Source organism: Canis lupus, chromosome 13 (assembly GCF_048164855.1).
Source record: "Canis lupus baileyi chromosome 13, mCanLup2.hap1, whole genome shotgun sequence".
Taxonomy (NCBI): domain Eukaryota; kingdom Metazoa; phylum Chordata; class Mammalia; order Carnivora; family Canidae; genus Canis; species Canis lupus.
Window position 1 is genome coordinate 50,941,796 of NC_132850.1, and position 19,661 is coordinate 50,961,456.

The window sequence follows — 19,661 nt, forward strand, 5'->3', positions numbered from 1 at the left end:
CGTTACTATTCTGCTCATGCTAAACCAGGGCAAAGGCCACCTCAGCAGCCAAGGCTTGACTGCAGATAAAGGCAAATGCAGGCAGAACGAAGAGGTTCTGCTTCACTTATGGAAAAGTATTCAAACTTCCGCAAACCTCTGGGGAAGGAGAAAACCGCTATCTGGCCCAAATCAGACAAGCAGAAGTCCCTTTGTTCTAACCCAGACAGGCTGGCCCACTGGTGAAAAGAGCTGTCAGAACGAGAACTCTTTGCTTTGCCAAGGGAAGGTTTTCTAAATCCACCCAGAAATATTGCGCTTGAACTCCCAGGCTTGGCTGAGTTGCTGGGACGTGATGAATATCTATTCTCCTACCCTTGGGTGGTTTTTTTATTGGATGGATAACATGGCAAGTCAGATTTCTGTTTGTCTTTTTGTGTCAGGGCTGTGATGAAGCCTCTCCGAGCTGGAACCGTTCTTCGCTGGGGGATGCGCGGTTTCAGCACGCAACTGCAAGCGCACAGGAGAATCTGCGATGGGGATGGGGTGAGCTGCGAGCAGCAGGGCTGCAGACGGCCGAGCTGCTGCCGACCAGAGCATGACGGATCAATACAAAGTCATGCTTCGGCTGCCCACTCTGGCTCTTTAGATCAGAACCCCACGTTTCAAGGAAAAAAACCCACAGCATTCTAGATAAGGTTTTCTTAGTTTTTCTATGAGATCAGCAACTGCTAATAAGCTCGGCACAAATATCACAAGTCCCTGGTGAACATGGCAGTGCAGCCATCTGGTTTTCTCAGGAAAACACTGGGCTGGTGACTCCCTTACCTAAAAGCCATAGTAAGAGCGACGCAAGAAGGCCACTGCATCAGGGAACCCCTAACTTCCTTCTCAAAGGCAACAACATGCAAGTGTCTGGCTCAGCACTAACCTATCCTACGTCAGACAGAGCTGACACCATAGCTACACAGCGCCTCAAGTCGCCCGGCCAAATGTCACACTAATTGTTCCTTCAGCCACAGCTAGCACAGCAGTAACAACTGGGCCCGTCCTTGGTGTCACACCGGACACCCTATACAGCTCTATGACCGGGAAGCATCCTTTTCACATTTTAATCAAATTTCCCCGGAGCATTCAATTACACCAGAGCCAATGCCAGGACAGCCCCTTAGACGCTAATAAGAACCCTCCGCTGCAAATGGATCTGTCAGTTGGTCAATGCAGGTGTGAGGCAAGGCACAGGGATCACCTCACTTCGCAGCCTGGTCTGGGAAGGAACCCCGATCTACCCTTGCATCAGTTCCCAGAAGCAGTATCTTTTCGCATTCTACTGTCTTTTTGTAAAGCTGTCTTTTAAGTTCTACCCTCGGGGATGACAAAACGTCGGAAGACTAGAAGTTGGAATAGGATGAAGGCTGATTTCTCAACCACCATTCCCGTTCTAAGTCCCACGCCCTTTGAACCTGATGAGAGGGCAGAAATTAGCTGGACTATATTTAGAAGGAGAATGAAACCTGAGAGAGACAGCTGCCCAGTGGCAGCCCCAGAGAAGAAAAAGCCCACAGAGTACAAGTTGAGGAACAGCTGATTATGCGGCAGGGAGTGACCTGGCAGCTAAGGAACCCCAGATTAGCAATCCGGGGCTAGTTAAAAAGCTTTCAGGACTATTTCCAGAATGGCCCTTAGACACAGAGAAGGGCAGCCAGCCCTAGCGGGGAGCTTCACGTGGCTGCTGCTCCTGCTGATGCTACCAACACTTTTTAACAACAACAATAGGTGAGGGGCACTATTCTAAGTGGTCTCTATATTCACTCATTTTATTCCTAATGACAACTATTAACGGATACTAGTAGAACTCTCTCTTACAGATGAGGACACCGAGGCATTAACTTGCTTGAAGTTACACAGCAAGAAAGCAGTAGAACGGAGATTTGAACCTCTGTGGTCTGTGCTCTTAATCTCCATGTTACACTGCCTCTGCTGAAAAAATATCATGTTCCTGCCTTCCCGGGGACTGAGACTGAGCACCTACCAGTGCCAGGCACAATGTGAAGCAACTAGCTCATTAGAAGAATGCACTTTCCCACCACTCCCATTATTTTATTTGGTACCTGCCAGCTGTTCAAAGGTTCTTCACATATTAAAAATGTTGCAAAGGCCCTTAGCAATTAACTTAGAAATTAGGAGAAAATGGCAGGTTCTCTTTCTCCCTCTGCCAACATACACCTATACCACCTGGCACACTCTGCTGTGGCGGGACACACACCTGCTCCCAGATCAGGAAGGCAGTGCGCGCGCGCGCGCGCGCACACACACACACACACACACACACACACACCCTCACCCTCTGCCCCGAGCTGTACAGAGCTCCTGGGGGACAGGAGGGTGGCCAGAGTTCCCTGGGCTCTCTTCTGCATCCCTTCCACACCTCTCCTCACAGAAGTTACAGTGAGTACGCCTCAAACAAGACACTGCCCAATTCTGAGGCACCTTCTGACATTAGAAGACCACTCCCATAATTGCTCACATAGTTCTGGTACCAAGCATACTGCATCTTACTGCCTACTAACTTTTTTGATCTGGGGACTTCGTGCACCAGTTTATACCTAACTGGGCAGACCATTCCTGTGGTGGGAGTAGCTGACTGCACGGCAGACCCTGCCTCTGTGGACTGAACAATTGTGGCTTCAACTAGGTGAGGGGCTCACAGGTCATGACATCTCATCCTGTGGAGGTACAGATAGGAACTATCTGGCACCTGGCAGGGGTGCCGGGGTGAGCAGCGACTGAGCATTTCTGCCAACACTGTAAGAGGGCCCAGCGTCTGTATATCGGTGGGGACACTGTGGTTCCCTCTTAATTCCTATGGATTTGGTCATGCTTACAAAGTGAGAAAAACAGAATGCAGACCCACCACCTTTGTGAAAAGTGGCCCTAAAAATAACATTGAATGCTAGTGTTGGGATGGAAATGGAAATTAGACTGTGTGTGGCGGTTCTAGGGAAAGAAAGCAGAAGTTATGGCAAGATTAAGGACTGACACATTCAGTAGGGTGGAGGCTTGGATCGATGATATGAGTGAGCCTTCCCTCTGCTTTTCATGGAAACAAGAAATAGCTGCGGAAATCTTACAGTGGGGGAGGGGTGGGGAGAAAGACTCATCCAGTGGAGTCGTCAGTGGGGGAAAAACTAAAGGTAGTTAATTGGTGGTGTGAGACTAGGATAGGAAACCTTACTTTCACTGGAGTATGTCAGGAGGAAGCCAGAATCCTGAGCCATCATGGCCACTTTGAAGTGTATGGAAATCTGGAGAAGTTTGGAAATCGACCCAGAAACACCAAGACAGATTCTCTAGTCGGTCTCAGAAAATACACAACTAGAAAAGTCTACAGTCCTATTTTGGTCCTGGGTCATGTTCCCAGTGGGCCTGGAAGCCCCTAAAATCTGAGCAAAACTCTGGTCCCAAGAATTTCACTTGTGCTTTGTTCCTAGCAAAGTTGGGAAGTATACGTCTGAGTTTAACTCAGGATAATAGTTCCACTCAGAGAGGGTTCACACCTACGTTTGGCTTGGACTTATGTGAAAATGAGTTTACATTCTCCGAGATACATGAGCTCTAGGCAGGATGAGCAGAATCCAATTTGGCAATAAGACTTTCTTGGGATAAACAAAATCCAAATAATTCAAGTAATAAAAGTTGACAGCAGACTGGCGTAATTAGAAAACCATTATCTTCAAGAATGGGCCACAGATAGTATGCTGTCAAGAAATCAATTCTGATCATAATCACATTTTCAATGTGCCTAAAGCCACCATTGTCGAATGGGCCCCACAAAGAGGAAACCTGTGTTGGTCAACAGCAGCTTTCTGGCTGCTGTTAAAAATAGCAACAAAGCTTCCAGGCAGTGTTTGCTCATTTGTTCCAAGATCTGACTGAAACCTGAAATAGTGTATTTTAATTGTCTCCAAAAGGAAATCATTTCATAAATAGGAAACCCAGCTTTAGGATAGATGAAGAGAGTCCCTGTGAATCCCCAAGGCTGGGCACTCAGGACTTCACTCCTCCCTGCACTTTTGCTCCAATGGGCAGGTCCCTGAGGGGGTCAAATAAATCTGAGTTCAAAACACTCATCTCTGAAAGTCCTCTGTCACTTGCATCTGAAATAAACGAATTGTTGGTTTTTCAGGAGTAAAGTTAGAAGATGCATCTTTTATTCAGTTTTACCAGAACAAAATATCGGTTATGTTTCTAGTGCACAGAGTAACTATAAAAGCACCCGTAAGCTGGCAAACACTGGGTGCAATTTTATAAAACGAAGAATAAAATCAATTTCGAAAATTACATGGAGCTGAAATATGGTGAGCGACAATGCTGACCAAATGGATTTTCCTTCAGCAGTAGTTAGAAGGCCAGGGCTGCACTCCTCAGTACACCTAAACAGTCTAAAACTGGTCACTATAGTTCCAGATGCCTTTTTAAACTATTAGTTTTAAAGTACTATTACCTACTGGTATACAGATATTTATCATGGGAAATTATTTTATAGATAGTTGATCCAAAACGAAAACCAAGCCATATCTCGGTTACTAGAAACTCAAAGCAAAACTCTTCGGAAAACAACCCATTTAACAATCAACCCTAGTCATATTTTTCCTGCCTCTCTCCCTGGAGACATCGTACCCTTTTTCATGGTGTCAGAAACAAAGGAATATGACTTCAAATGGAGAAAAAGCATCTGGAGAAAATGAAGTTGCTAAAATGAGACTACACATCTTGAGGTTGAATACAAGGACAGACAGACCTGTATGGCAGCACGGGCCACTAATCTAGAGGTTCACAATCACATTTTCCTACAGTCTCACTGGGGCCATGCTGGAGTTTTCTTAAAAGTTCGCTTGCACAGCTCTCAATGTGTTAGCGGCTATTTGGGGCCAGTGCTCTTGTCCCCAGCAACTCATTCCAGGGAGTCTGCTTGGCTGTATTTAGATTCAGTGAGGATTCTGCTGTGTCACTCATCTTCAGGGGGAAGTGAATCATTCCCTTCCTTCTTTCAGCTGGGGAGGATAACAGTGCCAGTTACCTGTGCAGAGCCCTCCCGGCTCCCAGGTGTCAGAGGTGAGATCTGAAATCAAGACTGTCTCTCTCTCTGTGTTTCAACCCATTGCCCTGCAGGGCTACTTGGGAGAGTTAAAAGCGACATGGAAAAGATAAAGCTCTTTAACCTGAAAACAGCACAGGGAGCCGTGGTGAGTACAGCAGGCCCTCAAGAAACACTGAATTGGGAATGCTACGCCATTCCTCCGCTGAAATCTTGATCAGACTCACATCTTTCCATCTACTGAATTTGTACACGGCCAGCCGCCCTGCGAGCTCGTACCTGGTCCTTACCATGTGCCTACCGTGTACGGGACTGCGTGACATGAGGCAACAGGCAAAATTATCCCACAAACCTCACCAACCCACCCCCCCATTCTGCCCTCTGCGGAGACCTTTTCAATGATTCATTCAGAAGGAGCCAAGAACCTGAGGCAGCAAGTTTGAGAAGGAAAATAAAGTTGCAGAGGAGAGCTGACATCTCTTTTTTGTGACTTAAATTTTCTACTTGGAAAATGGATAGAATTTCTGTTTCTCATTGGAGTTGATGGATTTTCACTAAATTTAGGAGAGCGCACTACTTCTTTATTTATGAGGCAGTCTGACATCTTAAAAACCAAGCAGAGTGGTCAGAAGTTTTAAATGAACCAATGGTCTGTGGCTGTTTCACGAAGCATTAGTGGGACTGTATGAAACATTAGAATTAACAAAAGTAAAAACTCTATTTTCTCTGTCAAGTGATCTAAAACAGCAATGAACTTGAACCATCATTGCTGTTTGGAATTGTGGCACATTACATGTGTGGGCAGGCAGCAGACCTTGGACATGTAAATAAAGCGTGGGCCCTGAAGTCACTTCAGACCACTGAACCTGGCCTCCCAGAGGCTTGGCTAAGTTACTCAATGTCTTACACTCTACCACAGTTTATGTTTTCTTATCCATAAAATGGGGAGAACAACAATATTTATCAGAGAGCTGTTGTAAGGGTAAATTAAAAGGTGACCCGTGAGGTGTCTGGGTGGCTCAGTTGGTTCAGTATGTGACTCTTGATTTCAGAGTGGTTGAGAGTTCAAGCCCCCCACCCCCACCCCATTAGGCTCCATGCTGGGCCTGGAGCCTACTTCACAACAAAGTGACCTGCTATAAACTGTAGAACCTGCTGTCAGGGAACAGCGATTTTCTTGTCCTGCTTAAGCAAATGACTACAATTTGTTTGCATTCTGAGTCAGGTAAGGCAGATACCTGTGGGGATATCTCTTCCTAAGACATCGCCCTGGGATTATCTGCTAAGAAAAATGCACATGCATATCATCTACATCATTCTCATAATTACTCTTGGGATATACTGACTCAGAGAAGGACTTGCTATGCTATTAGAACCTCTCATTTTTCAGGATCCTAATACCTGGATCTCAGTTTCTACATTTCTATTCCTTAATCCTTATAAATGAGGTCAGCAATCAAGGCAATTTGACATAAGAAAGGGAAGCAAAGTGAACTAAATAGGTTGAAGTTTCAGATGGAGCAAGATACTTTTAACGTGACCAGAGGAAAAAACAGTACTACAGGTTTTCTGTTGGGAGGGGACTGTCAGGAGGGTTTAAGAGAGAAAACCAGGATGTAGACTGGATTTAATATCATGAAAGGACCAGTTCAGAAAACAAGAGTCAGAGAGGCCAAGTGGCTTGCATCTGGACACAGTACAGAGGGATGGTTAAAGTGGTGATCCAGGTCCTTCTCACCCAGAGTTCAGTGAGACTGGTATCATCTCATGATTTGCTAGGGAATCAAGAGCAGTTTATGGATATGACCTTTAGAAACACGGATGCTTTTATCAGAAAGGCTGCTGCTTCTAGGACTTTCATGAGTATTGTAACAGTATCATTTGTCTGTCCATTCACTGAACATTCACTGAATGCCTACTATGTACCAGACACTGTTGCAGATGCTAAAATATTAGAGTTCTGTAAATATCAAGCATAAATCATAAGCCAGTGCTTACCACAGAATAAATGACCAGATAAAGACTAGAGTTAAATTCTGAAGTGTTTCTTATTTGTGGGTGAGGCATGTGTGTGAGGGTGGATATGTGCTTAAATGCTTAACTGAATAAGCAATCTGAAGGTACAGAGCATGGAATCAAGGCTCTGCAAAGCACACCTCCACCACTGCTATTTATTTAATGAATACTCCTGGGCACTCTTTAAATTGAAAGATGGTTCATTAGATTTGTGCATCTGCCCTTCTCAGCAATCTGTTGTGTTCCTGATGAAGGCAGGAAAAAACATGAATATATCATTTTCAGGTCTCAGTAACTCAGCTTTCAATGATTACAAAGTCGTAAAGAGCTGAGGATGCCCACTTTCAGGAAAACAATTTGTCTGAATCACTCTCTTTCCACTGCTATTAAATTGTCTTTCCACTCATCCTTGAAAATCCAAGTACTAGCCCTTTAAAACACACACACACACACACACACACACACACACACAATTTTTTGTACCTAATACATTACCTTCAAGCTATAAAAATAAGCGTATTTTTTAAGATATTAAAAGGTAAGTCCCTTCAAAACTGACTCAAAAATCACCTCCTTCTTTTAGTTTTTCCCTTTCATCCCAATCAAGGTAATCACTGCCTCCTTGGGTTCCCATCACACATTATGCATCTATCTCTTGCAATCTGACCCAGGGGCTGGTTAGCTGCATCATGTGTGTCTATGTATATAAATAAACTCTTGGAAAGCAAAGAAACTTTTTTTCCCCCAAATCTTTGTCCCTGAGTACCTGCTACACAGGAGATGCAAAATAAAAGTCGTGGACTGAACAGAAGAAAGACAGGTTCCCCTCAACAGGACCTTAAACCATGACCCACTCATGGGGCACCCTTGGCAAACATTTATGCAAGGCCTCCTGTGAAGGACACGTGAGGGTGCCTGGGACACAAACACGAGCATGAGAATGTCCTTGCCCTCAGAGGACTGGCTTTCCTTGAGGACACAGATGCTCCCCACCATCACTCATATGCTTGTTGGAGGCCAAGTGTGACAGTGCTAGAGATATGCTCTCTGAAGGGAGCATATGTTTACAGACAGTGCCTTGGAGAGAAATAGCCATATTCTTGAGAGGAGTTGCTCAAAGGTCTGTTTGCCTCTCTTGCGAAGAAAAGTTAATATACAAAGAAGAGCTTTTAACATATTTAGTGGATTCTTTTCTGAAATCACAGTCATGAGCAAAGAAATTGCCAAGAAACCTGGGTTTTCTTCACTTGCTGTCCTGTTCACCTGGTGGAAGGCCAAATGAAGGCAGGTAACTCTCAATTTGGAAGCTAAGTCCCAGCAGGCTCTGTCCCAGGCCCTCCAACCCCTGTGTAATCTGGCAGTTCTCAAATGCAGGACTGGAATTTAGCATTGAGAATTCAGTTTGGGATTTATTTCCAGTGGGCTGGAAATTCATCAGACGTAGGGAAGATAGATAGGATGAAAACTCAGTTGGGTTAAATCAGCCTAGGGAAAATGCTGGAGTCGTAAGAGGCTTCAGGTTAAAAGGTGTTCTGTCCGAAATGATGACTGACTCGCACAGTCGAAGATTTGGTGTTAAGCGCTGCTGCTGCTGTGCCAGCCCATGCTGAGGGACAGTGAGCTAGAGGGTGACACAGTGCTTGCCTGCCAAGTGCTGAACAAGTCATACTAAGAAAGGATTAAAATCTAGCCATGTAACCATCAGACAGATATGACTAGGTGTGACGGCAGCCCATAGGAGGCAGTATGAAAACACATCTGCACATGCCTCATCATTACTGGTAGGAAAAGAGGAGTTTTCACAGGACACTCTCTGGAGAGTTTTCCCATTAGCTGATTTATAAAGAGAAAATCTTTCATTCTACAAATATTTGCTTGCTGACCGTGGACCAGCAATGGCAGGGCTGCTGTCACTGAAGTATATCAGTATGTACGTTCTCACATCCCTATACAGTCATTATTAATCAATTAAAATAAAAAACCCAGAGGGTGCACAGACTCTGCTGCTCCAGAAGATAAGTGCGACATTCACCCAGTCCCTGAAACACGCAGCAGTAAACTTTCTACTTCCTCCCTAACAGACAAGCAGAAGACAACTGTGACAAAACCCTACCCTCACTGATGCTGCAGCACTTTAAAGCTGCCATGACAAAGAGAACTGCAAAGCCCTGAGCAGCTTTGAAAAGAATGGAAAATCCCTAAGCAGGTCTCAGTGGTGTCAGATTCTCTAACGGCCCCTTAAGATGCATCCTCAAGCCTCAAAGGACCGGTACTTTTAGTCAGAGTTTTCAACATTTTGTGCGGAATAAATGTTTTTCTTCTACAGTTGGAGAAACAGCTGGCTGGCTTTTGAGAACCGAACTTCCTGCCAGACCCTGTCATGGTTCAATACTGCTAGACATCTAGAAGCCCTATACATTGATTTTCTCTTGTCCTGCAGACACATGGGAAAACATTCATCCATAGCATTTGGACTGTCTTCCAGAAGCCTCCATGGCTGCTGTGAACAGCTGTTCACTTCTGCACACAAGAAATGACTGACATGAGACTCTGCTTCATGTTCTGGTTCCATGAGGAGTATTTACCATAAAGGGTAGTGAGCAAAGGTTATCACAGCTGCTGCTTCTCCGAAGCATCTATAGTACAACCTGAAGCACCTGCCTTCTCTACTCAGAGCTCACGTGGAGCAGCACCCAAACTGCTGAGCTGGGGCTGTCTGAGCCTCTGATCAATACCTACCAGTATGGTGAAGCTGTGTTCTGGTAGCATCCCATACTGTTGAACGAGCTGCTCCCGGGTCTCACTGGGGAGCTCAGGGAGCTGCTCCCGAATCCTGTCAATGTTGATCACTTGCTGTGGGTCTGCGCCAGGAGGCAAAGACGCAGTGTCATAGAGCAGCAAGGGAGGCAGGTTGGGTTCGGGCATAAACCTAGGCAGAGAGGGAATATGGGGTATGACTCAGAAGAATTAGGTTTAATAGGAAAAAAAAAAAAAACAAAACAAAACAAAACCCTATCCTTGATATGAAAGTTTTGTCTCTAGATGTCACATTTAAATTCCAAATATTTTCTAGGCAGCCTGGGTGGCTCAGCTGGTAAAGTGTCTGACTTGGGCTTAGGTCATGATCTCAGGGTCCTAGGACTGAGCTCCGTGTTAGACTCCCTACTCAACAGGGAGTTTGCTTGTCCCTCTCCTTCTACCACCCCCCACCCACACTCATGCTTGTTCATGCACTCTCTCTCAATAAATAAAATCTAAAAAATAAAAATATAAAAAAGTCCAAATATTTTCTAATGTCCCAGAATATCAATTCTTCCTGTTTCTCAGGAATGAGTCTTTGTACAAGTGTACACAGCAGGTCAGGCGATCGATCACCAGACCTGCCCCCTCCGTGCTTATAAACTATGGTGAGTGAAAAAGGTATAACACAGGGTTGATGCTACACTGAGATTTATAACCGTGGATAAAGTATATATTCACAAAGACATAGGCTGGGAAAATTAGGACCAAATGAGAACAATTTACTTATTAGGTAGAAAAATGACTTTTCCTCATTTAAAAATTCTTACCATTCTTAGCAGTATTTGTGAAAATAAATGAAAAGTCAAAGAAAATGAAAACTTTCTTTCTTGAGAAGTGGAATAAATAGATTTTGCCTTAAAACTATAGAGTCAAAGAGAGAAGGATGAGTAAGTGGAGCACAGGGGCTTTTTAAGACAGGTATACTACTGCCTATGACACTGTAATGGAAGATGCGTGTCATCATCCATTTGGTCAAAACTTCCAGAATGTACAATATAAAGCGTGAGCCCTGATGTAAATTATGGACTTCAGTCAATAATAAAATCTCAATTTCAGTTCGATTGTAACAAATGTACCACACTCTTTGTGGCATGTTTGTGATACACGCGTTTAGTTTGAGTTTTCAACATTTCTTGGGTAATACATGCAAATCACACAGCAGTGCAAGATGTTATTAGGGGTGCTGTGAGGGGGAGGTGCAGCATCTGGTATATACCAAGGAGTACATGGGAACTCTCTGCTGTCCCACTGCATGTAACGACTTTCCCTCTGCTCCATTCCAGCATCTAACATTTCCTTTCCACTTCTACTTGTCAAAGGGCTTACGCAAAAGCAGGATAATGCAGAACAAATGGTAGCACCAAGGTGAGAGATGAGATGTACAAACAACCCATCACCTCAATTCCGAATCTGTGCTGTGAATCAGTCTGACTTCTGAGGGCATGAGAACACCAAAGGGAGGGTTCCTGAATCCTGCCTGTTTATTCCATGCTGAGTGAGAAAGCAGCATAAAAGGAGTAGGGGGGCAACACTGGAGACCAAAGATGTTCTTGGGAAGAACAAACTGAACCTAGAAGATTATAGTGATTAAAAGAGTCTTGACTTTGACACTCAAGAGGAGCCCTTCAGGGGAGGTTCACACTAAGGATTTAGAAGCTTCTTTCCTACATCACAATGCTACATTTGTTCCTCAGTGACAGCAAGAGCTGCGCTTTGCAAAGGAACCTGAACCATGGGCTAATCTCAACAACTTTGTTGCTTATAACTTCCTTCTTTACAATCTGCAAAACTCAATGGGGAACAAACAAAAGGCTTAATTTACTTTAAGCCTATTCTTATTATTTGCTTTACTTCTAGATCTCATAGTAAGTCCAACTTGTTTAATTTATTGATTAAATAGTATCACCCGAGGTGTGAAGGGAAATGGCATTAACATGTGCATCTCTTTTTTCTTTCCTCTCAAGGATGTTTAGTGTGTTACCGAATTTGTAACTGAATATAAATATTCTAGGCCCTTTCTTAGCTCAATTATAACAACTCTCATGTAGGAGTGAGTCAACAATGTCTTCCAACAGCTGAAGGCACTCTGAAGTTACCAAACCAAGAAAACATTCTTTCTCTCAGGATACATGTAAAATAGGAAGTCTAGGCTTTCCGTCATGCAACAATACAAACAGAAAGTGGTTTCTAAACACTATCCAGGTCATTATGTTACTCTGCAAGTGGATTTGAAATTTGCCCCAAACCCAAAAACATAATGGTATTTTGACAAGAGGAATAACCACCTGTAGTCTTGTTTTCCTTCTTTGTCCCTCATCGGGATGGTGCACCTATGATAGTTAAACAGGAAAACGTTAAGCAAACATAGCATGCAGCATTGCCCAGCATATGTGCAAAGGGAAGTTTCCCCTACCAATAAGGGACACAGGCAAATTCAAGCTCTTCGACCTTGGAGAGATATTCACATGACTACATCAAAAAATATTAATGCAAAAGAAATATTCAGAATGATTTTTTTTTTTAAAGAGAAGAAATTGCTTCAATGTTTCTGGCTTCTAACCAGCTCAAACTCTAGTCTTTTGAGCTTCTTTCAGTTTTCTGCTAAAAGCACAAAATCCTCAAAATTCAGAGTCAGAATATTAGAGTCAAAGTTATCAAAACAAACATAAAAGGGTAACTCTATAACCACCTCTATGCTTTCTTTACCTCTAGCTTGAACTGGTAGAGCTTAAGTCTGATAAAATTTAAGGAAGTAAAAATTCTGGCCACAACGTGGTAAACTGGAAGCTATACTGGAAGTATTTATGCACAAGTCTAGTTCGGTTTTAACCTCTTACCAGCCCTTCAGGGTATAATATCCTGTGGTGTACAGTATTTTCTTCACTGTACTAGTGAGGAAAGCTTTAGTGCAGAGGAGTGAGGTACTTGCTTCAAGGTCACGTGGCAGGTGTGAAGTGAACCCAGACTGGAGCCCCACCCACCTGTGTGCAAGACGCTTGTCAATGCAAACTCACCCCAGTTTGCAGTCAAATGAGCGAGTTTCATTCAAAATTTCACGTCCGTTCTCAAGTTCGTTGATTTGTCTCTCAATTTCAGAGTCTAAGACAAACAATAATTTTGGATCATATTTTGATTTCTTTCATCCAATCAAGCAATAATTAGAAATCTTTCTCAATCTTTAAATTAAAAAAAAAAAAAAAGAAAAAAAAAAGAGTTGTTTATAACAATCCTTCCTTTATGTGCTATCTTCTCTTCTCACTGCTGTCATAGGACAATGGTACCGGAAAGGGCCTTTTAGGAAGCTCTGCTCCCTCACTTTCTGAGAAAGCTCAGGTTCACAGTGACCCAGTCCAGTTTACAGCTCTTAGCAGCAGGAGGGCTAGGAAAATATCTAGGCCAACTAACTTCAGATACAGAGTTGCTGCCTATCAAGATTTCCTATCCAGGGACGAAGGATATACTTCAAGGGGTCTGGTACCTCCTGAAATTATATACAAAATGTGAGTGTGTGCATTTGTACATTTTTTGGAGACAGAGTCCAGAATTTTCGTAGGGATCTATGACCCCAAATGATTAAGAGCCACTGCTTTATGCCATGTTTCCTCATTACCCAACAAGGCACACTGTGGTAATCAAAACACAGACACAACTGTTAAGCTGCTGAGAGCTGCTTTAGCCTCCCCCCAAAACTCCTCACCCCAGCATGTACCACCTTCCCTCACCCAAATCCAAACTCTTTTATCTGAGCTTACACGAAGTAGAAACACCAAAATGTGTCTTCCATCCCACCCCTCAACTCCAATGCTCTCTTTGATTGAAATCGGATAATGGCTACTAGGCATGATGTAGGGAGAAAAACAAGATAGAAAAATCATGGGCTTGGAGAATTAAGCCCATCATAGTAAATCTGTGGTTCTTCCTGTCTGAGTCAGGACACAGGAAGAATTCTGTCTTGGGGAAGGGGGTCCTCCTTCATAAATCATTAAGAATAAATCTACTTAAAATCTTGCTGCCCTTTTTTTTTTTTTTTTTAAGGTTATCATCACCAGCTATTGGAATAATGAATTCCAGAATACTTACTAACCACAGGGTGAAGTGGAACTTTCTTCCATTTGTTCCAAGCTTCCACTTCACAAAACTGGGCTGTAAGGGTATCCTTGACCCAAATCTTTAATGGCTTCATAAGCATGGACCATATCTCCTTTTACAGACAGAAGAGTCCATCGTCTTTGATCCATTTATAGGTGGAGACCTTCCCTTACACCCCTTTCCCTTATGTAAGTTATCCTCGTGACCATGTCAGTGCCCTTTTCCTGAAAATTTGTAGACTCAAAGCATCTTCATTGAGGCTGATCATTGCAGGTTCGGGATAAGGTTTTATGTAAGACCAGAGAATCTTTTCTGCATTGTTTCCAATACTTTTCTCAATAGACCCAGCACTCTACTAAACACACAGCAATGCATTCAGTTGTCTTGTGTTCTGTGCATCCTTAAATGGTACACTTGAAACTCTATCCCATCCCTATATTCTCTCTTCCTCTCCAGACACTTTTGGTTTTAAAGAATATTTTTAGTTTTCTGAGATGTCTTCATAGTCAGCAATCTCTATGGGACTGCGTGGATGTTTATCTTGCTCAACTGTTCTATTTTAATTATTATATTTGTCAACACCTAAGCACCCCCAGCATGTACTCCAATAAGACCCAAACTCAAGGGGTGTCTAGATGGCTCAGTGGTTGAGTGTCTGACTTTGGCTCAGGTCGTGATCCCAGGGTCCTGGGATCAAGTCTGGCATCAGACTTGAGTCCTGCTTCTCTCTCTGCCTCTCATGAGTAAATAAATAAAATCTTAAAAAAAAAGAAGACTCAAACTTGATGATATAGCACAAAGAATCTATTAGTAAAAACAGTAAAAAGCAGAAAAACATTCTAACCAATTAAGTCAAACTATGGCCAATCTATAATAAATAAACATGATTTGATAAAGTTCACACTGGTCAGAAAGAATGTGGTAAATGGAAAAATAGAGCTACAGCATTTTGTAGATCCTCCCTTTAAGAGATGGAGCCTATTTCTCCTCACCCTGAATTTGCTCTAAATCCAATTCACTTTGAATAGAACGTGTTGGGAGAGACACTAGGAGAGTTCTAGAGCTCTGGACTCGAGAAGCCTTGAGGCCTCTGCCTTCTTCCCCCTGGAATGCCCCTTGGCCCCTTGCTTGCCCAGGGTAGGCAAGCAAATGAAGGACAACGTGGAGAGAAACCTAGCTGACCTCTAGCACCAAGGCCTCAACTTGTGATTTAGGTCATCATCTTAGACCTTTTGTTTCCAGTTAAGCTACCAGCTTCCAAAGGACATGAATGAGTGGAGGCAGGATCTAATCAGTAGAACTGCAAAAGCTAAAATGGTTAACAAGCCACCCCAAGCCACTGAGGTATGGGGTGGCTTATTACAAAGCAATAGGTAACTGCTACAAAGAAGGATATTAAAAGTTAACAGCTGACATTCACCTATTGCTCTGGCCAAGAACCTGGCGCTGTTCAGATTCTTCACTTCAGTTCGAACACCCAAAGGCTCTCCAGGATGATGCACAGATATATTAGCATCCACTCTCAACTGGCCCTCTGGAAGAAGAGAAAAAATACAACTCTTTAGAAATTCTTTGAGGCAACATGGTCTCTAGGCAAGCAATATCTACTTTCACTTGCTGTGGAATGTGGTCCCGAAGCACATGGCTGGTACTTCAGTCCACTTAAGAGAATTATAGTCCTACGGGATCTGAGATGTGAATATATGTGTGTGCACATGTGTGTGCACCTGCACACATGCAAGAGAGAGGAGAAACTCTGGATATACCAACTGGAGAAATCTAATTTCTTTTGTGCCAAATTAGAAAAACAACACTGTTAAAATGGAGAATTACTCTGCAGTTTTATCCTGAGTTTTTATTCAGAGTGTCAGAGCTGAGCTGGGCGGGAAGGCATCAGAAATGATCATCGGATAACCCTACATAGCTCTCCAATGGAGAGTGGATTTCCAATAGTGATCCCAGGAGATCCATGAGAGTCCTTGAGAATTTGCAACTCAAGGGCAAGGCTGGAAACCTGGGTTTGTCTCTTCCTCTTTCCTCTGGGTACTATATTAATCTCTTCCTTCTATAAGCAGGACTCTGAATCCTTCCTGATTGCTGTAAGGATCTGCTGCTGCAGACAGTGCTGTTATGAAGGGGTGAGTCTGTGGAAGAACTCAGAGGGGGCCACCCCCATTCTGGGAGGATCTTCTCTGACCCAGAAAGCCCCTTTAGATTAGGAACAATAACCCCTAAGGAGACAGGTGGTTTGTGGAGAGGACTAAGAGGCTCTTGAGAGGAGAGAGAAGCAAAATCCTAAAAGACAACTAAGGAGATGAAGATAAAAAACAATCACATTTTACACCCCACAAAGTAAAGTTTAAATTCTCTATGCTCCAATTTCATTTACAATTTCCAAACGGAGCAGAAGGAGAAGACAAAATGTTGGACTTTTATTTTCCTAGGTGAGTTTTTACATTTATTTATTTTTTTTTAAGTTTTTTTAAGTTTTTTTTGAGTTTTTACATTTAAAAAGAACCTGCCAAACCTAAGAGTTCTGACAGGCTGAATAAATTCATTTTCCCAAAGATTCCGCAGCAAAATCATATTAAAATAATGAAACAGGAAATTCCATGCCAAGAAAGTCCATGGTTCTGGTATCTGTTGCTCCCTATCCAAACACTTAGCTGTGGGGCTCGACCTCCTCCAAGCTTGAGACTGCCGGCCGCCACTGTCTGTCCTACTGTCTCCACTTGTTCCCTCAGAACAAAGGATGAGCTCCCCCACTGTGCGGCCCCAACGCCACCCATGCTGACTGTCAGGGCAAAGGTGCTTCCAGCTCAGAAGTTACTCTATGTTTCTAGCACAGACTCCTCAACGTTTTTGACAATTTATGCTTCCCTGAATTTCAAGAAGTCCCAACTATTCCTGACATCATTAGATTCTTAGTCTGAGAAACCGGAAGTCATCTGCCCTGTTTTCTTTCCCCTCTATATCCAAACAGACAACTGGACCCTGTCAGTTCTTCTCTTCTAATGCCCCTCCTATTTGTCACCGCCTCTCTACATCCACGGCTGCCGCCCTTTCCAGAGGACTCAGAACTTCAGACCAAGTTACAGAACTGCACCCTGACTTCTACTAAAGCAAACCCTCCTTGTCCATCTGGCCAGAATATTGCTGTGACTTTCGTCCGGCTCCAATGTGGTTTTCATCTTTCTCTTTTTTTGCTCAAGGGCAGGGCCGGCTCCAACTGGACCATCTAATCTCCTCCGCCTGGTATTGAAGAGCTCTCACCCGGATTTGGTTGACATGACCCACAATTTCCCACTACTCATTCCATGAGAGAACCTTCCTGCAATCAAGGGAAGGCTCTGATTTCTCTATACGAGTCCCTGCCCAGTCTGCTGGCTCCAGCACATCCTCTTCATGAGTGTTACTGTCTCTTCTTCAGCCTCTGCTCATCCTTCAGGGTCCTACTGTAGTGTTACGACCTTCCCTCCAAGAAGCTCTCATCAATAAGCCTCTCTCCACTGGTGGCTCCTCTGAACTATGAGAAGAGACACAGTCAATACCACAGAATTTAGCACACGACTACAGTCTATTTTGAATTAATCTTACCTTTAAGACCAGAATGGAAGGGTCTGGAGGGGTGCACCCAGGTTTCCAACCTCACCCATCTTCCTGCCCCAGAACATCATTCTTTCAGCTACCTCCTCTCTTCCACATCCATCATTAACCTCACTTTCTCCACAGTACTTCCAGTAGAGACACATGCAAAAGTACCTCTCGTGAAAAAAACGAAAACCTCAAACCCTGGTCCCTTGAGCCCCACTCTTCCTCCATCAGTTACTAAGCTATGGTCTGCCCGCCTTCCTTTCCAGCAAATCCTCTCAAACACGTTTTTGCTTGCTCGTGGCACAGCTTGTTTCTACTATCTCACCTCCCATTTGCTCCTAACCTCTCTTGGTTTCCATCCTCGCCTCTCTGAAAATGCCTCCTCAAAGTCACCAGTGGCCTCCCTCCCGGCTGCCAAATGCAACAGACACAGGACCTGATCTGTCTTCACCTCCTTGGACAGCCAAGCAGCATGAAACATACCAACTGATCTTCAACTATCTTCTTTTCTCAGCTGCTGTGATCTTATATATTCTTGGTCTCCCCTCCTACCTCCATGGACACTCTACTTCCATCTCGTTTGCTGGTGTTTGCCTTCCCATCCACTTCAGGACCCTCTTCTTGCACTCCCTCTGTAGGGGCAAGTGGTTTTAAATGCCATCAATGTGCTGATGACTCCTGAATTTCTCTCTTCTGCTCAGACCTCTACTTAGAGTCTCATACTTACCTCCACCATCTACTTGACACCTCCACTTGGAGGTCTCACAGACACTTCACTTTCCAGAACTAAATCCTGATTTCTTCTCCACGCAGCCATTCCTGTCTTCATCTTCCTAGCTGCAGTCCATAGTGCTACCTAGCTCCTCAAGCTTCTTTGAAGACATCCTTCATTTCTTCCTGCTCCTTAATTTCTATACCAGCCTGTTAAAAAATCCTGTTACTTCTAAAATCTACCTCGAATCTACTCATCTTAATCTCTCCATCCTTACCAACACCACTGTGTTCAAAACAACATCATCTTTCATCTGGACCATGGCAAAAACTTCTAACTAGTCTCTTTGTTTCTACCACCCTTACTCAACTAAAATGCACTTTCCACAGAGCAGCCAGAGTGGTTTTCTAAAACATTAGACTATGTCAATCCCTTGCTTGAAAGCCCTTCAATGACTTCACAGTACACTTGGGATGAAATCCAAACTTCTCACTATTACTGGAAACCTATCCCTTGTCTACTTTTTTTTCAGTCTTACTTGATGCCACACACCCCTGCCTGTTATCCTTTCCCTACAGTGGCCATGTGTTCATGTGTTACCTATGTTACCTCAGAATATTCTAAGCTTTTCCTCATCTCAGAGACTTTGCTTTAGCTTTTCCCGAGAGTGCTCACCCCTTAGTCCTATGCTGGCTAGGGCCTTGAGTCATCCTTTAGGTCTCAAATAAATGTCACTTCCTCTGCCAGGCTCTCACTTTCCAACGTTATTCTTTATCATGGCATCCTGCTTATTTCCTTAAAGCACTTACCACTTTATTAATGTATTTATCTCCCTCATAGATATAAATTCTACGTAGCAGGAACAATAATGTCTTTTCCACTGCTATATTCAGAGTCTAGAGTTGGATCTGGCACTGAGTGTTCAATAAATTAATACCTTGTTGAACAAGTCAAAACTCTGGTATTTTCCTAAGCAAAGAGTAGGCAGATTGGTTACCATCTCACCAAAAGAGCCTGATCAGTTTTAAAGTTCTGTCTGAATAGGATTAATCTACAGCTGGAATCATCTGAAAGGCCCATTCAGCTCAAAGGAAAACTCCCAACGTATGCTGAGCTCTGCTCAACCAAATCTCAATTCTTGGGAAACAACTTTTTTTGAACTCAGGGAACCCTGAATTGGGCCTCACTTGCTTTTAAAAATGAAACCATCATTCACAATTTAGAATTTTAACTTGGAAAGGAATAAAAGCATGAATTTCGGTCTCTCCCAGAAAAGGCCATACATACTACATAATTGAGAGGAATCATTTAGTATCCTGCAGTGTTGAAAGAGAGTCCACTAGCCTGGATTCAAATATAGTACCAAACATT

General features: G+C 43.4%; 1 protein-coding gene across 3 annotated transcripts in view; it reads right to left on the reverse strand.

Annotated features, from left to right (window-relative positions):
* GATB (glutamyl-tRNA amidotransferase subunit B) overlaps nt 1-19,661 on the reverse strand; it is a 107,132-nt gene that overhangs the window by 45,722 nt on the left and 41,749 nt on the right. For all 3 annotated transcript variants that reach the window (XM_072773634.1, XM_072773633.1, XM_072773635.1), the window contains 4 exons: nt 15,405-15,518; nt 12,910-12,994; nt 12,181-12,225; nt 9,833-10,022 (listed from right to left, as the gene is read on the reverse strand). In XM_072773634.1, the coding sequence (XP_072629735.1) occupies nt 9,833-10,022; nt 12,181-12,225; nt 12,910-12,994; nt 15,405-15,518 (434 nt within the window). The remainder of the gene's footprint in view (nt 1-9,832; nt 10,023-12,180; nt 12,226-12,909; nt 12,995-15,404; nt 15,519-19,661) is intronic.